General features: G+C 35.2%; 1 protein-coding gene across 6 annotated transcripts in view; it reads right to left on the minus strand.

Moving 5' to 3' along the window:
• The window catches only part of KCNH7 (potassium voltage-gated channel subfamily H member 7), a 646,875-nt gene that overhangs the window by 54,179 nt on the left and 568,138 nt on the right, over positions 1-24,558 (minus strand). For all 6 annotated transcript variants that reach the window (XM_045033871.1, XM_023259396.2, XM_023259395.2 and 3 more), the window contains 2 exons: positions 11,945-12,344; positions 4,732-4,931 (listed from right to left, as the gene is read on the minus strand). In XM_045033871.1, the coding sequence (XP_044889806.1) occupies positions 4,732-4,931; positions 11,945-12,344 (600 nt within the window). The remainder of the gene's footprint in view (positions 1-4,731; positions 4,932-11,944; positions 12,345-24,558) is intronic.

Consider the following 24,558-nt stretch of genomic DNA (forward strand, 5'->3'; position numbering starts at 1 on the left):
TCCAATGGGGTTTAATGTCACAAGGACTGTTTCTATATGAGTGGCTGACTTGCACAGGACTGAAAGAGCTCATCATTACCTTTCACTATGGTGTATCAAAATAGACTGTGAGTGGAGGAGATTTATATAAAGGTCTGGCATAGATGAAGTCATTTCAGTTAGCATAGAGAATGGGTACAACAAAGTATTTGATGGCGTAGAGTTAGATCATGGATGCAGAAATAATCAGTGTTTGTAGTTAACAATTAAGTAGAGAGTAGTCAGCAGTCAGTAGTAGTCGTAGGTAGGTAGTAGTTAGCACTTAAGGTCAATAGGTAGAGTTAACAAATGATTCTCTGAGGGATAGCAGAGGAGGTGGAGAAGAGCCGTGGAAGGAAACCAGATTTTCACTAAGATGCTTCTTAGACATCACATCAACTCCAAGGAGTAAGAATTTCTATTAAACAATATGCTTATTATTTATTTGTCTCTTCTCCATTTTGATTGGCTTTGTTTGTTTGGGCTATTATAAATGAATGATTTGTCACTCCGAGTCCTATTTTGGTTCTAAGCATTTTTAGCCTACTCAGTTGACTCTTGAATGAGATCCCTAAAAGTTCTCCCCACTTCTTCAACTCTTCTCCTATTTTATACCTCCTTCTTTCTGAGGACTCAATCTACCCTATGCCTAACCAAGGAGATTGGACCATGTGGTGCTAATACCATTGAGTTTTCTCCTTTTCTCCTCAAAGTCAGTGCCTTTACCCTTTTTCTGTTTGTACCTGCCTGTCTTTAAGGAAAACTTGTGTATCTACCCTGCTGAAACATTCATCCCACTTCCTAGGTTCTCATTCCAACTCCTTTCTATGTCTCTTTCTCAAAAATTTCTCTATTAATACCTCAGGATAAAAAAAATGTCAGTTGCTCTCTTTCTTCCTAAAATAAATTAAACAAAGTTGTTTCTGCACTACCTGCCTTAATTTTCTCTTGTGCTTCCCCACATATGGGACTCAATTCCTGTCCTAGTGTTTACCTGAAATGGTTCCCTTCTGTTCTCTGTCATTGACAATTCACCATAAAAGAACCAGAAGCTCACTACAGATAGCAAGGGAGCAGGCAGCAGGTAGGTTTGAATCTCCATCTTTAAGCAGAAAATCTCCCATAGTAATTGTTGCATATGTTTAGCATATTTGAGTTCTGGTGCTTTAAAAACATTTGACGATGACAAGTTTCATGAAATTACAAAGAGGTTAAGTGACTTGTCCAAGATGAGTGGCAAATTGAAGAGCTGGTATTTAGGTCTTCTGAATGCCTGTTCTTATTTTTTTATATTATTAGGCATAACTAGGGGGGCATTTTTAAGATAAGAAATAAAATTCTCCCTCAGTTGTTCATAAAGGATTGTCTCCCATGTCAATATAATTTTAAATTATGAAGTCGTTTCTGTCATGAATGATTTATTTCCCTCCCTCCATGATGATGTATAGAGCCTGGTCACATGGCCAGGCCCTTGCGTGTAATATGAAGAAATTTGACTCTATACTGACTTTCAGTTCTTGACAATGTTGTAACTAAAATCGATGTGGGATAATGTCAGAAAGTTTCAGACTGGGTCAGAGGACAGCTTTCAATTTGGGAAAATCCTTGAGATACCCTTTCTCAATCTTAATCTGAGAAAGTATCTCCTCCTCCTAACTGGTCAAATTTGGAGGAGTAGAAGGGAGAGAGTTTTTCAGAATTGACCTATAGACATTTTTGAAAAAATTGTCATTATTCCTAAGCTTGACATCAGATACAAAAGAACACTATCCTTTCTTTAATTTCATTATCTTGACTCTTTTCCCTTTGTACTCTGAACCATTTGGTTCCATTGAAAGGGAGCCCATAAATGTCCCCAGAATACTTTTGGTTCTGGAATATTGTGACAGTAGCTATTTCACAAAAAGCAAAAGATCCAGGGAATAAGAAATATGGCTGCACATTTTAGGCCTATTTCCTATGTTTTGAGTTCTGTCAAGGAATCCCATGTTTTGGGTTATGAAAAATAATTTTGAGTCAGTTAATACATGTAATTGGAAACCTTATACCTCATTTTGACATGGTTGGACAGTAAAAAAAAAATGACCTGAAATGTTTCACGAGAAACTATGTCTAAGGTTGTGCTTAAATGAAATAACGTGAAATGCTGATGTAAAATACAACAGTTTGATGTACTTTACGTATCACAATATATAAATTTAAATCACTTTAAATTATTATTAAATTACTATTTGGTTAACAATAAACTAACAAGACACGGGGATTATAAGAATGTGGTTTTAGAGGTAAAAAAATCTACTTTGTTTTTTTTAACCTCTCAATAGTCTAAGAGTACAGTTACTTTTCTCTAACTTTGTTTTGTTTTTTGCACATTGTGTGTAACAAGCAGGCATCTTCCACTTGCTGAGTTTTCAGTTATCTTGCACTTTGATTTTTTTACTCACTTTGCAGTCACAAGATGAGAAATGTAGACACTGTGTACAAACAAGAAGTTCGTGCAAAGTCAAGCTCTCAAAACCACATGCAAGACTCAGTGGCACATGGTTTCGAGCTTACACACTCCAGGATCATGTAATTACAGGCATGCAGATGGAAGGAAAGTAAAGCACCTACATCATGAAAATAGAGGATGATGAAAGAGAATGACATTTTCTTTATGACAATTATCTAATGCAAACCGTATACCCATAACCTTTATCAGAGTGGAGGAAGGAGCAGATAAGTGACTTTTTGTGGGGAGGGGGAAACTGTATATAAATATTACTAGAGGTCAAGTTCTTGTTAAACTTAAGGATTTCTATTCTGTACTTGGCCTCTTCCAGGTTATCTTCTCCAGGTCCTTGCTTTGTATTTCCTTTGCTACATCATGCAAAAAAGATCAGAACTAACATTGGAAATCACTTAACAAGCTCTAAACCTGACAGATAACAAGGGTGTTCTCCACAATTTACACGAGAATTAAATTGGATATAAATACCTCCTGTTCTTACCGGTGGGTGTTGTGATTCCATGTATTAAGGTGTGAAGCAGACAGGAAAGAGATAAATCTTTCATAAGTACATTGTAAATAGGCAAGTGGTATATAAACCATATTCATAGGTAATAGAGTCAAACAATGAAAGCTAAATAGTTGTCAAAAAGAGACTTTATCACAAAAATGGTCACAAAACTAGTTATATGGAGAGGGGATGTACAATATATAATTGTTTTATTACTGTTAGTGAAATAATCTGGCAGTATGGAACAACAAAATTGAGTGACACGTGTTCTAATTAAAAAGTCTTGACACTGCTTCAGCCAACCCAGAGTTACAGAATCCCCAATAGTTTCTGAATGCTGGTATCTTTGTTCAACAATAATACAGATGGATGCATCGAAAGTGATAAATTGGTAGGTGCTTTCTTATGAAATTTAAGTTATATCTTAGTGATATAAATTTATCAAATGAATTTTCTCAAGTAACTTTGGGATAATTAGAAATAACTCATGGAATTCAGTTATGCTTTTATATGAAATGTACTAATTGATTGGCTTATCAAATGTCAATTTTTATACCGGCATGTCCTTACTTCTCAGTCAAATACATCACATTTGGCTTTAATCTGCTTACATGGCTTTCAAATTGGGCAACATTTGCCATGCCTTCTGCCCTTTGACTGCTAATTTTGAACCTTTGCTTTTTTGTCAGAATATTACCAGTCAAATAAAAAATGTCAAATTAAATTGGATAGGCTTACTTATGCAAAAATTGTATTATGCTGTTCATGTCATTAAATGTGAGTGGTTTGATTTTCTGAAGAATTCTTAGCAACAGGGTCCTTGCCCACTGGAGGAGTTGACACATGGGAGGCCATCGTATTTTTAATCTTTCCTAATAGATCTGTGATATGCCATAGAATTTGGGCGTGTCACATAATTTATCTGTAGGAATCAGTCTCTGTAGCTATACAGGTAGGCCAAGAGAATGTGTGCAATTCACCTAATAATAAAAAGAGCTCTTTATGCCATGGTGATGTCCTTAATTATGTTGATTTTTAAACATTGATTGACGTGGGAGGAATTATGAAAAGTGATTGTTGATGTTGAATTTGCTTAAAAGTTATGAAGAAATCCATATTTCCTCCTTGAAAGGAAAGATGCATTAAACCAGGTACAGTAAAAGGGCACATAGTTAATTGTTGTAAATATAGAAAAATTTGTCCTTAACAGAAATATGAAACTTCCAATCATAAAATGTTTATGGCATGCTGAAGTTCCCTAACCTCTCCCACAAATCCTCAAAATGTCCTGTTTTTTTTTAAAGGAATGTTAACTTTGGATTTCTGTTTGGGGGCATCAGAGTGATTGTTACTATTTACTTGTCAAATCTTAACACACATGGGTCCAACTATTTTTTTGGGTGCTGGAAGCTAGGACAAGTGCTGAAAGCCCAAATCCTATGTTAATCATGTTCTCCCTAACCAGAAGTGGGAACTCTACTACACAGTTATATCAGTTTGCATCATGTTATAATGCCTTTGCCACACAGTATAACTAGATATAGCACCATGCAATGCCATGAATTGAGAATGAGAGACTATCTCCAGGGGAGAAAATAAACATCCGAGAGGAAAACAAAAGCAAGGGGTTCAAAGCTGGTGAGACTGGCTTTCCCATTTGAACTGTAGCTATAATGCCTGAAGTACTTCCATTTTGGAAAACAGAAATACATACCATGTTCATGTCAATGCCATTGGTGTATGTCCATGCATGCTGGAAATATTCTTCAAGCCGCTGCCTCAGAGGGTTGGGGATTTGGTGAAAGCGAATGAACTCTTTTACTCGAAGCATCTGCATGTGGTACCTGGCAGTTCCCGAGTATAGTCTTTGGATAATTGCAGATACATTTCCAAAAATGCTTGCATACATTAGTGCTGGATTGGATAAAAAACAAAGTTATAGGGGAAGACTGCACTTGGGCATTTTTATATCTTGTCAGAATCTCAAGTTTGTAGATTTTTTTATGATCTCAATCCAGTTGTAAAGATTTATCACTGGCCAATGGGGAAAAAATTAAGTTAAGCCAATATTATAAATTTTATAAATTTGATAATAAACCTGGAGAGGAAAAGTCTCCAAATTCACCATGGATTCTAAATTAGAATATAAACTCAGATTGTTTACATTATCAACCTATGATCTGGAATATTGACTACAGAGATAAAATGCCTTTAAAATAAACATTTTCTTTGTAATGTAATAAGGATATATGTCACAGAGTTACCACAGATATGTTTTCTGGAGCTGGATTAAAATGTTTATTTTTAAACTGTGACATCTCTGCCTCTCAGACTCAAACCTAACCTTTTAATATTAAAAATCTATTATAAATCTCAAGATTATTTTGAATACTTCGGTTTTGCTAAGGAATGATACATTGTTTTAAGGAACTCATACTTTCCTTATTTATTTGTATACGATTTTTAACCTATTAAAATTCAGTTTTACAGTATTTTTACATGAGAAACAGATATCTCAGGCTTGAGTATGAGGACATCATTTTATTTTTGTAGAAAAAAAATAGAATATACATTTCCCTTTTGTCTGTGAGAAGAAAGAACTGCAATGAGAATCCTTGCTATATGTTCCAGTACTTATGTAGAATACCCTTTTCAGTGTTTTCCGGGCTAAATCTTTGTGATTTAACATAAGTTCTTTGAGTATCTTCTCTTTCCTTTTATGTTCGTATTGTTTCCAATAATCCTAAAACAGTGCTGTATTCTATACAGAAAGTCAAATCATGATACATGGACCGTATTCTGGTCTCTGGGCATGTGCCAGAACTGTAGAGAGAGGGTGGCATATGTTTAAGGCACTGGGCCTGCAATATCCTGAGCACGTGGTAAAAAATGAGCACAGTGTTTGATTCAATTGTATTCAACAAACACATTCCCCACCCGCCCCCCACCAGCACAATACACTTTACAAACCTTTACTTCCATAAACCCCTTAATCGTTTTTCAAGTAGATTTTGACCAAATTTGGGTTAAGCATTTTAAAACAACTTATCTTCTTGGTCATTTGCTTAATTTTCCATCTGATGTTTGTCTCTTGGTTCATATGGCCTTGTATACCATAGTTATCTCAAGTCAGAGAATGCCATAGAGAAAGGAGTGGCCCTTTGTTTTTATCTATTTAAAGAGATGAAAGTTGGGGAGATCTGTTGTGAGCCTGACCTGGGATGTGTGAAGGACAGTAATTCTCAGTAAGGTAGACAAGCTGTTTAGACTCATGCCTAATTTGAGTAAATGAGTAGTTGATTAAGAAGAGAGTTAGCAATACTTGCCTGAAACTGATTCCTGTGATCCAAGGAGATTCCTGTGAAAAATGCATTTTACTCTTCCTAACTGTAGTGTCAGAAATATTTATGCATGCTGTTGTGTCTCCAAAGTATCTATCATTTTCTCAGGAAACAGTTATAGGTAGCACACATTAAGTTCATTTGATTTCATCAGGGGGACATAATCAATGCCAGTTATTTTTTTTTAAATTTTTTTAATGTTTTTATTTATTTTTGAGACAGAGAGAGACAGAGCATGAGCAGGGGAGGGGCAGAAAGAGAGGGAGACACAGAATCTGAAGCAGGCTCCGGGCTCTGAGCTGTCAGCACAGAGCCCAACGCAGGGCTCGAACTCAAGGACTGTAAGATCATGACCTGAGCTGAAGTCGGACGCTTAACCAGGTGAGTCACCCAGGTGCCCCTCAATGCCAGTTATTTTATTTAAACCACATAACTACTTGGAGGCGGGTCAGGGAAAGCATTCTTAATTCGTTTGTAATACATACTATGGTTTCATTTCTACATTGTGGCTTTATCTCCATACTGCTATGAAAATGAACCAAAACATTAGTCTGGGTCATAGACAGGTATTTCCATTCATTGACAAAATGGCAAAATCTAGATTAAAAGCATGTAGTTTAATATATGAATAACATGTATTTCTCTTAGGCAATTCTATGTGGTGGCTTTTTAAGTTGTAATGAAGGCAAAAATTATTTTTTCTGATTTTTTTTTCAGGAGCAACTGGAGCCGTAAGCAAGAAAGAAGCACAACATAGTTATATTCTTTATACATTATTCGGTTAATGCTTAACAATTGGCATACGAGTCAAAAGTAAGATGGCAAATATGAATCCAAATATGAGTCAAAAGCAAGATGGTAGACTATATAAAGGCATTTCCCTCTTCAACTCAATATTTTATTTAGCTTTCCTCAATAGATGTAATTTCACCAGATGGTTTGTTTTAGGCTTGGATATTATAGAAACAAAACAGGTATATCTTAAAACTTCCTTCAGCACACCACACCTAAAATCTGATACGCTAACCAAATGAATGTGTTTAGTAGGCCATTAAACATTAGCTGAAATGTACCGATAGAGCAAATACACGTTTTCTACCTAATACACAAACTTTTAAAAAGTTTTAACCTAAAAAATTAGATGTTATAGGTGTGTAATTTACATACAATAAATTAAATAGGTGTTAACGGTACAGTCAATTAATTTTTACCAATGTATACGCTGCTATAAACACAATCAAGATATAGAACATTCCATCACCCCAAAAGATTCCCCAGTGTTCGTTGGCTGCCTGCATACTCACTTGAGAACCTAGACAACCACTAAGCTCCAATGTATGTCATTAAAGATTAGTTTGCATTTCCTAGGTTTTCATATAAATGGAATCATGATGTATACACTCATTTGTGTTGACTTCTTTTGTTCAGCATGTTTTTGAAATGCATCCTGTTGTTGTATAAATCATTAAAATGTTCTTTTCTTTTCTTTTTTTTTTTTAATCATTGTGCAGTATCCATCCAATGGCTCTACCAGTTCAGTTCACCTCTTCTGTTGACAGAAAGCTCATTGTTTCATTTTTGGCTACTATGAGTAAAACTGCTGCGAACATTTGTGTACAAGTCTTTGTATGGGCATATACTTCCATTTCCCTTTCAAACACCTAGGAGTGGAATTGTGTGGTATGTTTAACTCTATAAGAAACCACGCGACTGTTTCTCAAACCTGTGTCAATTTATACTCCCTCCGGCAATATGTGACAGTATCAGTTGTTCCCAAACCAACAGTTGGTATTGCCAGTCTTTCATTTTAACCTTGTAGTGGCCATGTAATACCTCACTAGAGTTTTCATTTGCATTTCCTGATGACTAATGACATCTTTTCCTGCACTTATTGTCCATTAATTTACCTTCTTTTGTGAAATGTGTTTAAATCTTTTGCTACTTTTTAAATTGAGTTGTCCTTTATTACAGAGTTGTAAGAATTCTTGATATATTCCAGATACAAGACTTTTTTTTTTTTTTAGGTCTAAGTATGGAGAGTATTTTCTTCTAGTCTATCATTTGTTCCTTTTCTTAATAGTGTCCTTGGAAAAGCTGAGGTACCAATTTTGATGAAATACAATTTATCAAATGTTATTGTATGGCTCAGGATTTTTTGTTTCAGTTTTGGTAATTTGTTTCACTAAGGAGCTTTTCTATTACATCTAAATTGTCATATTTATTATTATAAAGTATTTCATAATCTTATTTTATTATTCTTTTAATATCTTTATAATGGATAGTAAGATCTTTTCTTTCATATAAGACATGTTAACTTATGTCTTCTCTCTTACCAGTCTAATAGGAGGTTTATCAATTTTATTGATCTTTTAAAGAGCCAGAATATACTACCATTAATTTTCTCTAATGTATGATTTCTATTTTATTAACTTTTGCTCTTATCTCTGATATTTCTTCTACTTATATGTTTAATTTGCTTGTCTTAAAATAGAAGCTTAGATCCTTGATTTTTAGATCTTAAGACAGAAGCTTAGATCTTTGATTTTTAGATCTTTTTTTAAAAAATATAAACACTTAAGGGGTGCCTGGGAGACTCAGTCAGTTGAACGTCTGATTCTTGATTTCAGCACAAGTCATGATCTCATAGTCGTGTTATCGATTAAGCCCCACATTGGGCTCAGCACAGAGAGTGGAGACTGCTTGGGATTCTCTCTCTCTCCCTCTCTCTGCCGCTCCCCCAACTTATGCTCTGTCTCTAAATAAATAAATCAACTTAAAAAAAATAAAAACACTTAAAGGTACACATTTCTCTCTGAGCACTGTTTTAGCTGTCTCTTACACATTTTGATACATTTTATTTTCTGGTTCCCTCCCCCATTTTCAGGGAATCCACATACACATTTGTTAAAGTGCTTGGTATTGTCTACCAGTTTCATCATTTCTGTCAATTCTGGCTCTGAGCTTCATTTGTTTGTTTTATTAAGATATGATTGACATATAGCATTATATTAGTTTCAGAAGTACAAAGTAATGATTTGATATTTGTATACAGTGAGAAATGATCACCAAAATAAGTCTACTTAATATCCATCACCACAGTGACGAGAACTTTTAAGATCTACTTTTTTAGGGGCACTTGATGGCTCAGTCGGTTAAGCATCCAACTTCTGGTTTAGGCTCAGGTCATGATCTCACAGCTTCGTGGGTTAGAGCCTCACACCAGGCTCTGTGTTGACAGCACAGAGCCTGCTTATGATTCATTCTCTCTCTCTCTCTCTCTCTCTCTCCATCTGTCTCTGCCCCTCCCCCCCCCCTTTTCTCAAAATAAATAAATAAACATTAAAAAGTAGCCTAAATTTTTTTTTGGTAGTTTAGGAGTGCCTGGGTGGCTCAGTCGGTTAGGTGTCCAACTTTGGCTCAGGTCATGATCTCGCGGCTTGTGAGTTCGAGCCCCATGTCCAGCTCTCTGCTGACAGCTCAGAGCCTGGAGCCTGCTTCGGATTCTGTCTCCCTATCTCTCTGCTCCCCGCCCCCCCCCCAGCCCCATTCACGCTCTGTCTCTCCCTCTCTCTCAAAAATAGATAAACATTAAAAAAATTTTTTTGGAAGTTTATAAATGTTAGTTTAAAAAATAAAAAAAAAGATCTACTCTTCTAGCAAGTTTCAAATGTACAATATAGTATTATTAACTACAGTCACCATGCTGTACATTACATCCCTATTTGTTTATTTATTTATTTTTTATTTATTTTAATAACCAGAAATTTGTACCTTTGATTCCTTTCACCCATTTTACCTACTCCTCACCCCAGTCTCTGGTAACCACCAATCTATTCTCTGGATCCATAAGCTTGTTTTTGTTGTTGTTGTTGTGGTGGTGGTGGTGGTGGTGGTGGTGGTTGTGGTTGTATGTTACTCTACTCAGTTAACTAAAGTGTTTTCTCTTTTCCTAAAATATGAAAATTGTCTGAAGAAACCAAGTATTCTTCTTAAGGAATCAATAGAAATAGCTTAGTGCTATATTTAAGAAGGAAGGTAGGAAAGAAAGGAAAAAGGTAGGAAGAAAGGAAGGAAGGTAAAAAGACTGCCAACAACCCTGATTTAGGGATTAGAGATTGGGTATAGGCCAAATAAAGAACTGGGTTTTCTTTAATTTAAGATAATTCACAGGATAAATAGTAGTATGTATTTAACAATCCTCACAAGTGATGGGTATTCCCTAAGTGGTGAGCAGGTTAAACTTCAGTGCATTTGAAAAATTCCTTCTTGCAAATTCTAAGTTTCAACATGCAGGTTCTGTTTTCTTTATGAAAAGTATATATATTTTTTTCTATACAGATATTTAGGTAATTAGGAACAGACTTTTAAAAATTTTGTTTGCTACCTGTTTCACTAAGATTGATAATCTCTGTAAAGTATTTACTGGCAGTTGTAATCACAGAGTGGGTGGGACTGTGCTTGTTCCGAGAGATTTAGTCTCTCTGGAATGAATTTTTCCATTTTTCCCAGTAGGTCCCTCTTCATTTCCTTCTGGGTACAAGATTACGTCTGTGTTTGTAGTACAGACTTAGCCTGCATCTGTAGAATATCTTGGGTTATTTGAATATAATACCATTTGCCTATAGCAATCCTAGCATAATAAAAATACTAAGACATATATACGAAAAGTAAATTTTAAATACAATGAACAATAAACTGGGTGAATTGATTTAAGTTTCATAATAAAGGTTATCTAAGTATATTTCATTAGTTAATGTGTTAACATTTAAAAAGCAACTCTGGATCTGTTTTCATATTTGTATACAATCTAAGGATGATGCCCTTTTTTAAGCATTCAAAATCCATTATGCTTTTGTCAATTGCTGTTTGGTATCAGCAAGGTTATCTTTAGTGACTCCACAGTATGATTTTTAAGAAAAATTATACATCTTTTTTAATGCGTTTTTTTTTTTTTTGCTTCTTATTCCAAAAAAAATATACCTCATTAATGACACTGATGTCATCATCCTATTACAAGGTAAAGAGCAATAACTGAAATTTGGCCTGATGTCATAGGAAAAGGCATTTTTAGTCAGTAAGTGGTGAAGAATATATATATTTGTGTATATATGTGTATAAATGCAGATACATAAGAAACATTTCTATTATTTCTATGTATTTTACATAGAAATATATATTCTATATAGATAGAAATATATATATATATATATATATTTCTATCTAGTAACGTAATGTAAACTAGTCTTTCCCATTGTAATCTGACCTCAGCTTAAAATAGAAAATAACCATTGGTAACAAATTACAGACACTTTTACAGCAGTAAAAGTGAACTGCAAGTCTCAGTTCCTGGATCCCAAGATCCATGCCACTCCAGTTTTCAGTTTTTGGTTTTCTGAAGTCCTGAAAGTCCTTCAGTGTCTCCCTTTCACAGAATCAGTTTTGATAGAATATAGTACCCATATATGTAATCCCATTATCTCTACAGTTTTCTATAATTTTTTCTTTGCCTTATTCTTAATGCTCTAGAGATATCAATTTTGTGATATTATCTCATCCTAATAGATAACAAAAGAGAAATCTACTTACAGCCAATCAACATGACACAGATTGAAAAGATTTTCTCCGAATTGGTGTTAGGAGACACATTCCCGAATCCTACGCTGGTTAAGCTGCTGAAGGTAAAATAAAGTGCTGTGACGTATTTGTCTTTAATGGATGGTCCAGAACTTGAGTCACTGTCATTGTAACGTTTCCCAATTTGTTGTCCTAAGGAATCCAACCATCCGATTTTGTCTGTCAAGTAGGGCCTTTCTACATTCCCAATTGCATACCAAATGCAAGCCAGCCAGTGAGCAATCAAGGCAAATATGCACATTAAGAGCATTAGAACAGCAGCGCCATATTCTGAATAGCGATCAAGCTTCCGGGCCACTCTCACCAGACGAAGGAGTCGAGCTGTCTTCAAAAGACCAATTAATGTTGTTGTCTGTGGAAACAAATGTGTATGGTCAGAAACAGTTGGCAAACAACTCAGTGTATGTTCCTGTGAAGCAAAGTAGGTAGAAACAGGTCAAAACAAGGTGGTAGCATTGAAGATAAATGCATATTTGAATGAAGTATTAAGGTTAGTTTTTGTTTGTTTTAACTTTACGTCTGCTTTGGAAAATACTTTGAAAGTGTGTGGTACATTCATATCTTGGCATGCAAGACCCATGGGACAGACACTCCATCTGTCTAGCTTTATGCTCTAACCAAGTGCCTTGGAGATAACGAATAGTCAGTAAATCATTCATTCACCAAGAAACGTCCCATGTGTTACTGGTGTGACTAGCAAGTGCCTACACACTGGGATTATAGCGTTGAGCAAACAGATGTGATCACTTTTATAATAGAAAGATATTTATTTACTAGACGAAATGCTGTCTCTAGTGAGGAGAAATGAGGTCCACTGTCTCGAGGGGAGAAACAGATGTTTTTTAAAGAAACGAACAATAGGATTGTTTAAAGAGTAAAAAAAATGTGACAACAATAATAAGACAAAGTGGTATGATAGAGGGTATTTGAGGGCATGAGTCAGGATGGAGACTGCTTTGGAAAGAAAGGCCAAAGAAGAACTTGCTGAGGAACTGATACTAGAATTGAGAGAAACCTGCATAATGAGAAGAACCAGGCAAGCAGATAATTGGGAAACTTATTGGATGATTGCATGTATGCCTTAGACACTATATTTAAATTCATTTTTTCCTTCCCAAATGTGTTAAGTTGATAAATTGTTTCTTGAAGTCCCAATGATATTACGTATTTTTCTTTGGGGTGTGATATGTGTAATTAATTGTATGATTATTACTGACCAGGTATCTAATGATAGGACACTTCTATATAATAACAGGATACTTCACTGGTTGTTTGGATTTGAAATCTGATAAGTACAAATTACAAGTTCATTTCTTAGGTTTCCTAAATAATGTCAGCTATAAGTACTATATAATTCACAGGGCATATAATTATTCCATAGTTACATGGTGTTTACCAATCAATTATTGAGTCATTTTATGTGTTCATTGTTGGTGTTTATTTTGCAAAGTACATCCAACCACATTAAGAATACTTATATTTTAATTAAAGAAATAGCACATTGCAGAACTATCACCCTCTATCCATATTGATTTGGTGGGAGAAAAGCACTAAATATTAAGAAAAATAGTTTCATCAGAATTCTATAATAAGTGTTGTAGTTTCTTTCTTTTTTCTTTTTCTTCAGAGTGGTCACTAAGAGGAGGGGAGATCCCTTGGTCTCCTCTAAATTCTTTTTAAGTTGTATTGGACCCTTCTAGAGGTGAGAGGAACTTGTGTAGTTGGGATGTGCTTATTACATTTGGGCTCTGGTCTTTGTTCGTTATGGGATGTGTGAAGAAGTGAGTCTTCTCTGCTCCCAATGTTGAATTATTGTTTTTCAAGGTGGAATAAAGAAAATAGCATTTTTTTCTTCACAAATGTAAGAGTATATCTCTTCTCAACAAATAAAGGGAGAGTCTAAGTTATTATTAAGTAGTTTTCTGGAAGAAAAAACTTTCCATCATTTGAATTATTAACATTTTAGATGATCAGTTTTTTTTTCAAATTTCGTTGGTTCTTTGTTTCAAGTTTTTGTTTAAACTCTATTTAGCTAACATATAGTATAATATTGGTTTCAGGAGTAGAATTTAGTGATTCGTCACTTCTAGGTAACACCCAGGGCTCATCACAAGTGTCCTCCTTAATACATCACCCATTTAGCCCATCCCACACCCACCTTCACTCCATCAACCCTCAGTTTGTTCCCTACAGTTAAGAGTCTCTTATGGTTTTGCCTCCTTCTGTCTCTTTTTTTTTATGTTCTTTCCCCTATGTTCATGGGTTTTGTTTCTTAAATTCCACATATAGCTGAAATCATATGGTATTTGTCCTTCTCTGACTTACTTAGCATAATACACTCTAGCTCCATCCACATTGTTGCAAATTGCAAGACTTATTCTTTTGATGGCTGAGTAATATTCCATTGTATATATAATGGAATATATATTCCATTATATATCTATATCTATGTCTATATCTATATCTATGTCTATATCTAAATCTATATCTAAATCTAAATTTATATCTATATCTATATCTATATCTATATCTATATCTATATCTATATCTATATCTATCTATGTCTATATCTTTACCCAGTCATAGTCAATAGACATTTGGGCTCTTTTCATAATTTGGCTATTGTTGATAATGCTGCTATAAACATCAGGGTGTATGTGCCTTTTTGAATCAGTATTTTTGTATCCTTTGGTATAAATACCTAGTAGTTCAATTTCTGGGTCGTAGGGTAATTCTATTTTTAAATTTTTGAAGAACCTCCATACTGTTTTCCAGAGTGGCTGCACCAGTTTGCATTCCTACCAACAGTGCAAGAGGGTTCCCCTTTCTCCACATCCTTGCCAGCATCTGTCATTTCCTGTGTTACTAATTTTAGCCATTCTGACAGGTGTGAGGCAGTATCTCTGAAGTTTTGATTTGTATTTCCCTAATGATGAGTGATGTAGAGCATCTTTTCATGTGTCTGTTTTAGCTGGTAAGTTACATATTGGGACTTTGGAACAAACAAATGGATGTATGAATTCTGTATCCATACCCATCTATCATCTTGGAGAAGTTGTTTACTTCATCTCTAGACCTCAAGTTTTTCATCTGTAAATGAGCATAATAATGCCTCCTCATAGGTTTGTAGGTAATGCCCAGTAAATAGTAGCTTTTTGTTCTTATTTAAGTATCTCATAAGCTTTAGTTTCTATCAGTAAGTGGGAACATTATATTGTAAAATGGATGGATACATACATTTTCCAAATGCATTACTTCGATATCTAGAATTCCAAATGGAGGCTTTTCCAACACTGGTCTTGGCATCCTCAGGAAATGGGTGGGAATTTTAAAGACAAAAACATCATCTACATGCACTGATTGCTTGGACTTTAGTAGCAGGAATCACTGGTTCAACGTGTCTCTTTCTACACTTCACAGCTTGTTTGTGTGTTTATATTTCCTCCATGCTCTGTTAGCTATTTACTTGTGTTGAGAAATCAGAAATATTGAAAATTATTGCTTAAAACTTCTTTTCTTTGGAAGAAAAATTTTCTCTCAACCTCAAAATAAGTGAAATATAATGAAAATTCTCTAAGGTATTTGGTTAATGAAGTGAAATGCTTCAAAACAAATGAGATGTTTTAATAACATCTTGTGATAATAAGTACTAATGACTCTTCTGGCTGCCAAGATAGTAAAGCAAAAATGATGTTATATAATCCATCTGCTGTGTAGGCCAGCTTCCTCCTTTTTCTCTCCCTTCAAAGAAACATCTGATGTTTCTTCTAGGATTATATCAAAATAAGGCAAAACCTAAATGACAGTAAGTTCTCTAAGCAGATAAGTGAATATAATTTATATAATAACACACAAATGACATCTTTTCTGGACAAAAAAAAAGCTTAACAAATATGGTACACGATGAAGTCTCAAACCAACTGACATGATACTAAATGACTGCAAGGGTAGAGAGAGGGAGATGAGGGGAGAGGGAGGGAAGAAGAGAGAGAAAAGAAGAGAGAGAGAAAAGAGGGAGAAATTTCTAAGCAGTTGTTTTATCTTTCAGTTGCTTCTGAGGATGAATGAAAATGGACTTCAACAGTCAAAGCCATTCTCTTGTGATTCCATAAGATGTACCCAAGCATAACTACATATGTTGTTTGGCAATGTAACAAATGACTTGATCTTATTTGTATTGTTATCAAGATGCTGCTAACACACCTGGGCTTTCTTCCTTAGCTACTGTTGTGTGCAGCCTATCTTGTAGATAGATGACACGAGACTGCAATAACACTTTTCTTCTTTAAATTTCTCTTTAAAGATTTAAAGGGGTTTTCCCATTTTACACAAAGGAAAAACGACTGCAGCAAAATCTCAGAGAGCAAAGACTAAAGAATGATCAGTTTCTTCTTGCTGATTTGTTGGCGACTGTTTGTCCCTTTGTTTACTTCAATGTACTATCTCCGTCTTATGCACAAATGAAAAATGAGACCCACAACTACCTTATAGCTGTGTTAACATCAGAACATGGCTGAGGGGAATGTTTTTGGCATACATGTTTCTCTGACCATATATCTAATTTCATGTAATACTCAGCCATACTATGTAAATTTATTTTGTGTTTTTTTTTCCATTTTTTTAAAATAGAAATAAATCCATCCTTACACTTATCACAACAATTAAAAAAACAGTAGAGGTACAAAGAATCTTAGGTATTATTTTTTAACTTTCCACTGGTATCAGAAAAAATATTGTCTGCTTTTTGCTACTTTGGGTAGACTAACCAAGCATAAGAGCTCACAAGAGGTATGTGTGATTATGCACTACAAAGATATCATGACAATAAATAAGATGGAGAAAGAGGTGAGCGACTTGGTAGTAGATGGAAGCAAGGTACTTTGTTTTTTGGCCATGCCCATGAATTGCAGCAAAAGAGACATAGTGAACTCTAATAAGTCATGTCTCTGCCTCATCAGTACCTATGCCACTTCAGAACTCCCTTCACTGTGATTGAATGGTATTTCAAACTCTTTTTGCCTGAATGCCACAGTAAAGAAAGTGTACTTGTTTAAGACTTGTATTTTTAATGTATTTTGTCAGAACTTTTAAAATGTAAAATGATTTTTCCCCTGGAATTTCAAATTATTGACATTTTTGGGAGGCTGAAGCATATCATCCAATTTAAATTTTTTTAAAGACCTACCCACATCCATAGTTTATTAAAGCCCTGGATACTTTCTTATACTGAGGTAGAAGTTAGTCTCCGTTATTACGGATGACTTTCTTAATGAAACTGTATTTAAAAATATATCCTCTAAGCAAGTGAAATTTTGTAAACGCATTAGATACCAGACCCAGACTCAAGATATTTTCAAATGGTTCAGGCAATAATCTCTCTCAGTGTAAGTGGGATTCATTTTAAAGACCTGAAATTAGAATAGGGGATTTCTTGCTAGTGTCCAACAATTCTCTACTCAAGAATAAATTTGGCTACAGTCAAACTGGGAAAGCCTCCTCAATACGAGAAAGTCTTATGCTCAATAATTTTTCAAAATAATTCCACCTTTTTTAAGTGAGCACTTTTAAGAATCTTACGTGTAAAATACTTTATTTCAGAGGCTTACTCTTCACAACTTTCGCCTGTAGTCAGCGGACAGAATTATTCTTTTATAAATGAGGAAATATAAGTATGTGATCTTCAGTGTTGTCTACGGGACTGAAAGAATGAATCATCGTTGAAAATCTCTACTTAATCCATCATTCTGTTCTGTTTGTCAAGAAATATTTGGGTTCAAGTGGAGAAATGGGAACACTTAGTGAGTAATACATTTCATAACTCTGCATTCCTGTTTTGCTTTAGATTTCATTTCAATTCCCTCCTAAGCCCTGGTACTTGTATACACCATTCCATGAATTACTTATCCAATAAAACCCAGTAATATTGAAGCTAGTTTCAAGTTCCTTCAGCTTGAGCCACATTTTTTCAATATTTCTAAGGACACATTCACTAATACAATAAAAAAAGCCATATTTGAATATGTAAAAAACCTTAAGGAAATCACCTAGCTTATCCTTTCCTTATTCGTACCAAAACCTCACAAATCTCTGCACAAACTGTGGCTTTCAAACAGAAGGTTTTACAACCTGTCTGGGACAGTCACTCCAATATTTAACAACCTTTACTGTCAAGATGCTTTTATACTTATTTTGTTTATAATTAACATTCTATTTTTGCTGCAGTTGGAACTCACTTTCCCTTTCTTTAGCTACAATAACATGGAAAACTGGTCATCAAGTGATTTTAAGACAGCAGTAAGATATGTTACAATGAATAAAAAATTATGGATGTTGTATTTTTAAAATGGAAATTTGACTTATTTTGAGAAATATATAACCAAAAATTGAAACATATCATCTCTAGCAAATTGTAGACAATAGATGACATATACATGATGAATAAATGATCAACTTAGTGCAAAATATATTTTTTGATGGAATGTTCTTATCTTTCCTTGGTTCAAAAATTACTGCACTGGGGATCCTGTGTCTCTCACTTGTCATGCCACAAATTTCGGCAGGCATGACCGACAGCCTCAAATACATGCCAATGAAGACATCCGCCTTAACTCCCAAAGAACTATCTAAAGAGAGATGCAGCCACTTTATGTGTAGAAATATATTACGTTTACAGGTCTTCATAATGTATTTTTTTATTTAAATTTGAACATGAGTGTGTCTAATGTTTTAGCAATTCACTTCTAACAAACTAATGGTAACTACTGTAGAAATCAGGTTCAGAAAGAATGCTGACAAGATGATCAGAATTGCTATACAGATACTTCCTAAGTTTTTCCTTGTATCCATTCTATGATGCATCTAACAGACTAATGAAGCAAACATACCAATGTGAATAGAAACTCCTCTTTTCTATTAAAATTTCCCCCAAAGAGCACTGTAAATACTTAGGTTTCAAACACCTTGCCTGCATTCAGGATTCATGAAAAATAACAGTAACGTGGGAATGGAGAGAGGTTGACAAAGCAAACGATGAATCAAAAGAACACCAATTTTCAGGAAAGGAAGAGGTTAATGAAGTGTGTAGCTAAAGAGAGTCCTCTAGATTCTAACAGTTGATCTATCTGAAACTAAGATTTGCCACAGATAAGCAAAATATGGGAACACTTGAGGCAGATAATGAAAAGTTGAGTTTTTGGAGACTGAGCCAATAGTGTTATTCTCTTGCATCAGGGGTATTGAGATAATTTTCTATGGATGGCATCATACTTGATGATGTAAAAATTAAGAAATAGAGAATCCCTTCCTTCCTGGGTCCGACTGGATGGCACTGACATCAGGAAGATACTAATGACACAGGCAAACCAAGTTATTGTTAGTATTCCTTTCTTAAACATTTTTTTTTAATTTTTTTTCAACGTTTATTTATTGTTGGGACAGAGAGAGACAGAGCATGAACAGGGGAGGGGCAGAGAGAGAGGGAGACACAGAATCGGAAACAGGCTCCAGGCTCTGAGCCATCAGCCCAGAGCCCGATGCGGGGCTCGAACTCACAGACCGCGAGATCGTGACCTGGCTGAAGTCGGACGCTTAACCGACTGCGCCACCCAGGCGCCCCTCTTAAACATTTTTTTTTAACATTTAAAAAGATTAAATGGTTGTTTTGAAAAAGTGAGCAATTCTGCTCATGTATCTGCTTCAGTAAAAATGTATATGTCAAACTGTCCTCAGCATTGCTAGCATGTATGTATTATAGCTAAAATAATATAGATCCAAAATTTGTAAAGGTTTCCTTCTTCAGAGTTGAATGTAAATGAAACTGAAGTGTCACAGTCGCTTACCACTTAGAGAAATTGGCAAGGAAGACATTAATGTTTAATTGGCATTGACAAAATTGTTTTCTCTAAGGTTATTCAAGATGCTGTGATGCATAGAAAACAACATTTTAATAATTCAGCTAGAATTAAGCAATTACGAAATCATGACTGTTCTTATATTTAGTTTTAAAACACTCCTTCAGTTGATTATTCATGTCTTCATTTCGTAGAAATGTTCAATATGAGCACATGAAAGCCCTCTCCTGGACTTCCTCTTTGTCCCAGGTAAGGCCACCAGTTCTTGGATATCTAAACAGCAGAACCGTTCCTGCCATTTTTAAAAATGCAGGTTTCAAGGCTTTACTTTAGACCTACCAAATATGAATCTACAAACTTTTTTATAAGCCCCACACAGAAATCAGTGCGTGGTCCTGATGGGGAAACACTGATCTAAACCAGTCTTTACCATGATTTCATCTAATTTATGTGTAATTTAATGGATCTCCCTTCTTTTTCTTATATTCACATATATATCTTCTAGATGCTCATGGAGTCCTCGACTTGCCTACATGCCATCTGTACTCGGATGACTGATAGGCATCTCAAACTTCACATGGTTCAAACAGGAATTTCTACCCCATAACGCACCTTCTTCTCCCCAGGCTTTTCCCATTTGGATACAAAAGTGGCCACCTATAAAAGTCGCTTACGTAGTCTCCATCCTCCAAAATATTTCAAACAAGAAGAAAGAAACAACAAAATCTTTGAACCATCATTAATTCTGCTTTTTTTTCTTACTCCAGCAATATTTAGTCCATCAACAAGCCCTAACAGCTCTCTTCTACCAATTTCCAAATGTATTTACATCTCTTCACCTCTATTGCCACCATGTGGTGCAAACCCTTGTTGTTTTGTCCCTGCTACATTATAGCTAAAGCTCTAATATCATTCCTCTGCTTCTACTCTGACTAAATTTTCTGCAGACATCCACCATGGGGTCTTTAAAACTGTCCATTATATCATATTATTCCCACTCATAAGGCTCCACTGCAGCCAGAATAAATACCAAATGTCACTGCTCCTTGTGATTTGGTCTCTGTCTCTGCATTCTCATATCTTAGCACTCAATGGTTCAGCCTAGCTGCCACTGGCTTTGTTTGTATTCTAACACATCAAGCTTGTTCCCCAGTTCATTTTCACTAGTGTTTCTTCTGCTTGAAATGCTCTGCATGTGTTTTCACGAGGCTCGTTTCTTTGGATCAAGTCTCAACTCAAACGGCACCTCCCCAAAGGTCTTTCCTAATTTCCCCATCCAAATTAGCTACCTACTGAAGTTGCACTGCACTACATGGCTGTTTTCTTGTCAGTTCACAAAGTTCTTAAGAGGAAAAACAAAATAGCCTCTTCCTTCACCATGTGCAACCTTCTAATACCGCTCTTTCCTCTTCTCTTTATTACCAAGATTCCAGCAGGAGGGAGTCCTACTCCCTGCCTGTTAATTTCTGAAGATACTTCAGTTTGGCTTGTGACCAGTATCTGATCCATTTGCTACCAATGTATACTGAATTGACACACCCAGTGACTTGTTTTCAGCCTTCATCCTACTTTATATATTTACAGTATTTGACACCATCTTCTTGAATTTTTCCTTACTTCCTAGTTGAGTGAGGTAGTAGAAGTCCGGTAATGCCTACAGTGGTCTCCAACAACAGCAAAAATCTTCTGTGTCCTATATAATTTTTCAATGTATCACAGTCATTTGTATGGGCAAAAAATGAAATTTATTTACTAAGCGTCACTGGGTTTTAATATAACAGATATTCACTTTTGCACATTTTAACATTCGTGAAAATATCCAGGAATTTAGCTACCATGTAAACTGAGAGATAATGAACTAGTCCAGTTTGGACCTTCATTAACAGGTGTTTGCTATTTCAGGAAATTACATCTTCAATGATATCAGGTCTTGTAGTACGTGTGTACTGTGCATATACATGCACATATACATGCTCTGCCAGTCTATGAGCACTATGAGTCTATCTCACAGTCCTGAGATTTCTAGGTATGTTAATATATGCATGTATATATGTATCTACCTGCATATATGTATGTATACACATAAAAACCTATATAAGCACATACATATATATTCAACCCTTATGTTAAGATGAAAATATAAAATAAACCAATAATGTTCAGTTTAATGTTTAATTTATTGCTCAAATATGAACCTCCTCATTATAACTAAGTACAAGCATCTGCTAACTCCATTATATCATTTAATGTAGACCTATCTGAAACATTTACATATTCAACTAGGTATTTTATGAACATTTATTTCTTCTTTATATTAAGGGTGGACATTATATTTTATATTTGTGAAATTATATGTATAAGAAGGCTATACTATCTATGACTCTTATTTAACAATAGTAAAAAGGGGCATTATAAAATATTTCTTATATTGGTTCTGATAAGACTGGGAACTGACGCTTTATAGCTCCATGCTTCTAGTGGGCTTCCTCTGTAACTGGCTTGGCTTTCCTAAACTCTCTACCTGAAAAACTTCTACTGGCAATCAGGAACCCTTCCTTCCATGCTCATATGTCCTCCTGTACCTAACATTATGAAAGCATTTATCAGATAGTACTCCAGCTGCTTATCCACTGCTCTCCATTCTAGACTGCAAGCTCCCAGACAATGGGATCTTGTCTTACTGTTTTTGTTTTGTTTTGTTTTGTTTGTGTAAATACAGGATCTAGCCTGTTGGCACATAGTTTGTTCTTAATAAATGCTTATAGAATGAATGAATCCACCTGAGTGGAGGCTACCATAACACTTTCTGGGAATGGCAAAATGAATTAAGTCAATTCTCATTCAAATTTGTCAAAAAAAAAAAACTACATGAAATTCTAACTGGTAAAGCAGATAAAATCAAGCCAATCCTTTTTAGTGGAGGTGGATGGCTCTGAGTCTTATCAGTCTGTCTTGATGTCAACTCTTGAGGGCCTCTGAACTCAGTCCAACTCTCTCAGGCACCTCTGTGATACTCCAGTTTGAAAAACATTGCACTGGATAATTCTCATCAGAGTGACCTCTAGCCTAATGATTTTAGGATTTGTAACTTAATTTGGGGTCAAAAATCCCCAAAAGTCTTTTTTATTCTATACTCATATGACGAAATGTCCAAAAATAGTTCCTTTGAATATAAGAGCTATTTTCTCTGGAAGCATTTTTCTTTTTCTTTTTCTTCTTCTTCTTCTTCTTCTTCTTCTTCTTCTTCTTCTTTGCAAGAAACAAAATGCATGCTGTATATTTTTAATACTATTATTACATGACATTATACACTTTTGGAAAAGTATTATTCTGAAATATCATTATGTACTGAAAAGCCTGATTAAGAGTTTCATTACAATTATATACTATAGTTTGTATATAAAAGAAGTATCTTCTTTATTACTCTTGAGAAATGTATGAAGTAGTCCAATCCATCACAGGTATTATTATTACCTCTCATAGCTGACTCAGCCCAATAGCTGATACCCTTAACCCCCTTCCAGACCCATCCCTGCACTTGCTACCTTTGATGCCCACATACTTTCCTCACAATATGCCTCATGTTCCTGTGCTTTGCAATCCAGTAACTGTCCTCAAAATATTTTCTTTCTGTCTCCCATTTCTTCAGGTTTCCTACATGCAACTAGCTAATCTAATACTATTATATGATCATAGATAATAAATATTTGTTGAATAAATGCCTTATTAAAGTATTTGCAAATTACTGTGGTAATGTGTAAGTAAAATGTAAGTAAAATGTAAGGAAGACTTCATTAAGAAACACAGACTTTAATCCAAAGGGATGGGAAGAAGAGGAGTAACCTTTGGCAAGCACATATTATGTACCTAGTACTGGGTTAGTCTCTTCATATATGCTGTTTTTATTTTTTTTTATTAAAAAACTTTTTAACATTTATTCATTTTCTTTTGAGAGACAGAGAGAGACAGTATGAGTGGGGAAAGGCCAGAGAGAGAGGGAGACATAGAATTCAAAGCAGGCTCCAGGCTCTGAGCTGTCAGTACAGAGCCTGATGTGGGGCTCAACCCCATTAACAGTGACATCATGACCTGAGCCAAAGTCAGACACTTAATGGACTGAGCCACCTAGGTGCCTCATATGCTGCTTTGCTGCTTTATTTTTAAAAAATCACAAGAGCCTACCTTTCACCATTTTACAGAAAAATAAATGAAATCTTAATAAACTAACTATCTTGCCAAAATATAGCAAGCAAGTGGCACAGACGAATACCAAACCCAGGTCTGTCTAAGTCCAAAGTCAGAGCTCTTCACCTATCAGATCACATCTTAAAAAAATTGAGAGGCAGCTTTGGGAACATGGGGGAAGCCATGAAAGTACACAGGAGTGGAGAACTGGCATTGCTTTCTTTAGGCAAACTTCACTTTTTCCTTGATGATATATGGGAAATGTGGTCCGGAGACCATTTTTTTCCAGAAACTATTTCATCCTCTACTAATGTGAATCACATAAATTTTCTCCTGTTTCAGCTCTCTTAAACTCTTGCCTAAAATAGTGATTATCTAAATTGCATAGGTTAACTTTATTATTTTCAAGTGATATAGTAATGGGATTAAACAAGTCAAATGCTGCATCCTAGAAATTCTACCTTCATGGTCATCATCAGCATATCCAAATACTCACTGGTTTGATTATTATGGATTAAATCTCATCAGTAA

Source organism: Felis catus, chromosome C1 (genome assembly GCF_018350175.1).
Source record: "Felis catus isolate Fca126 chromosome C1, F.catus_Fca126_mat1.0, whole genome shotgun sequence".
NCBI classification, from domain to species: Eukaryota; Metazoa; Chordata; class Mammalia; order Carnivora; family Felidae; genus Felis; species Felis catus.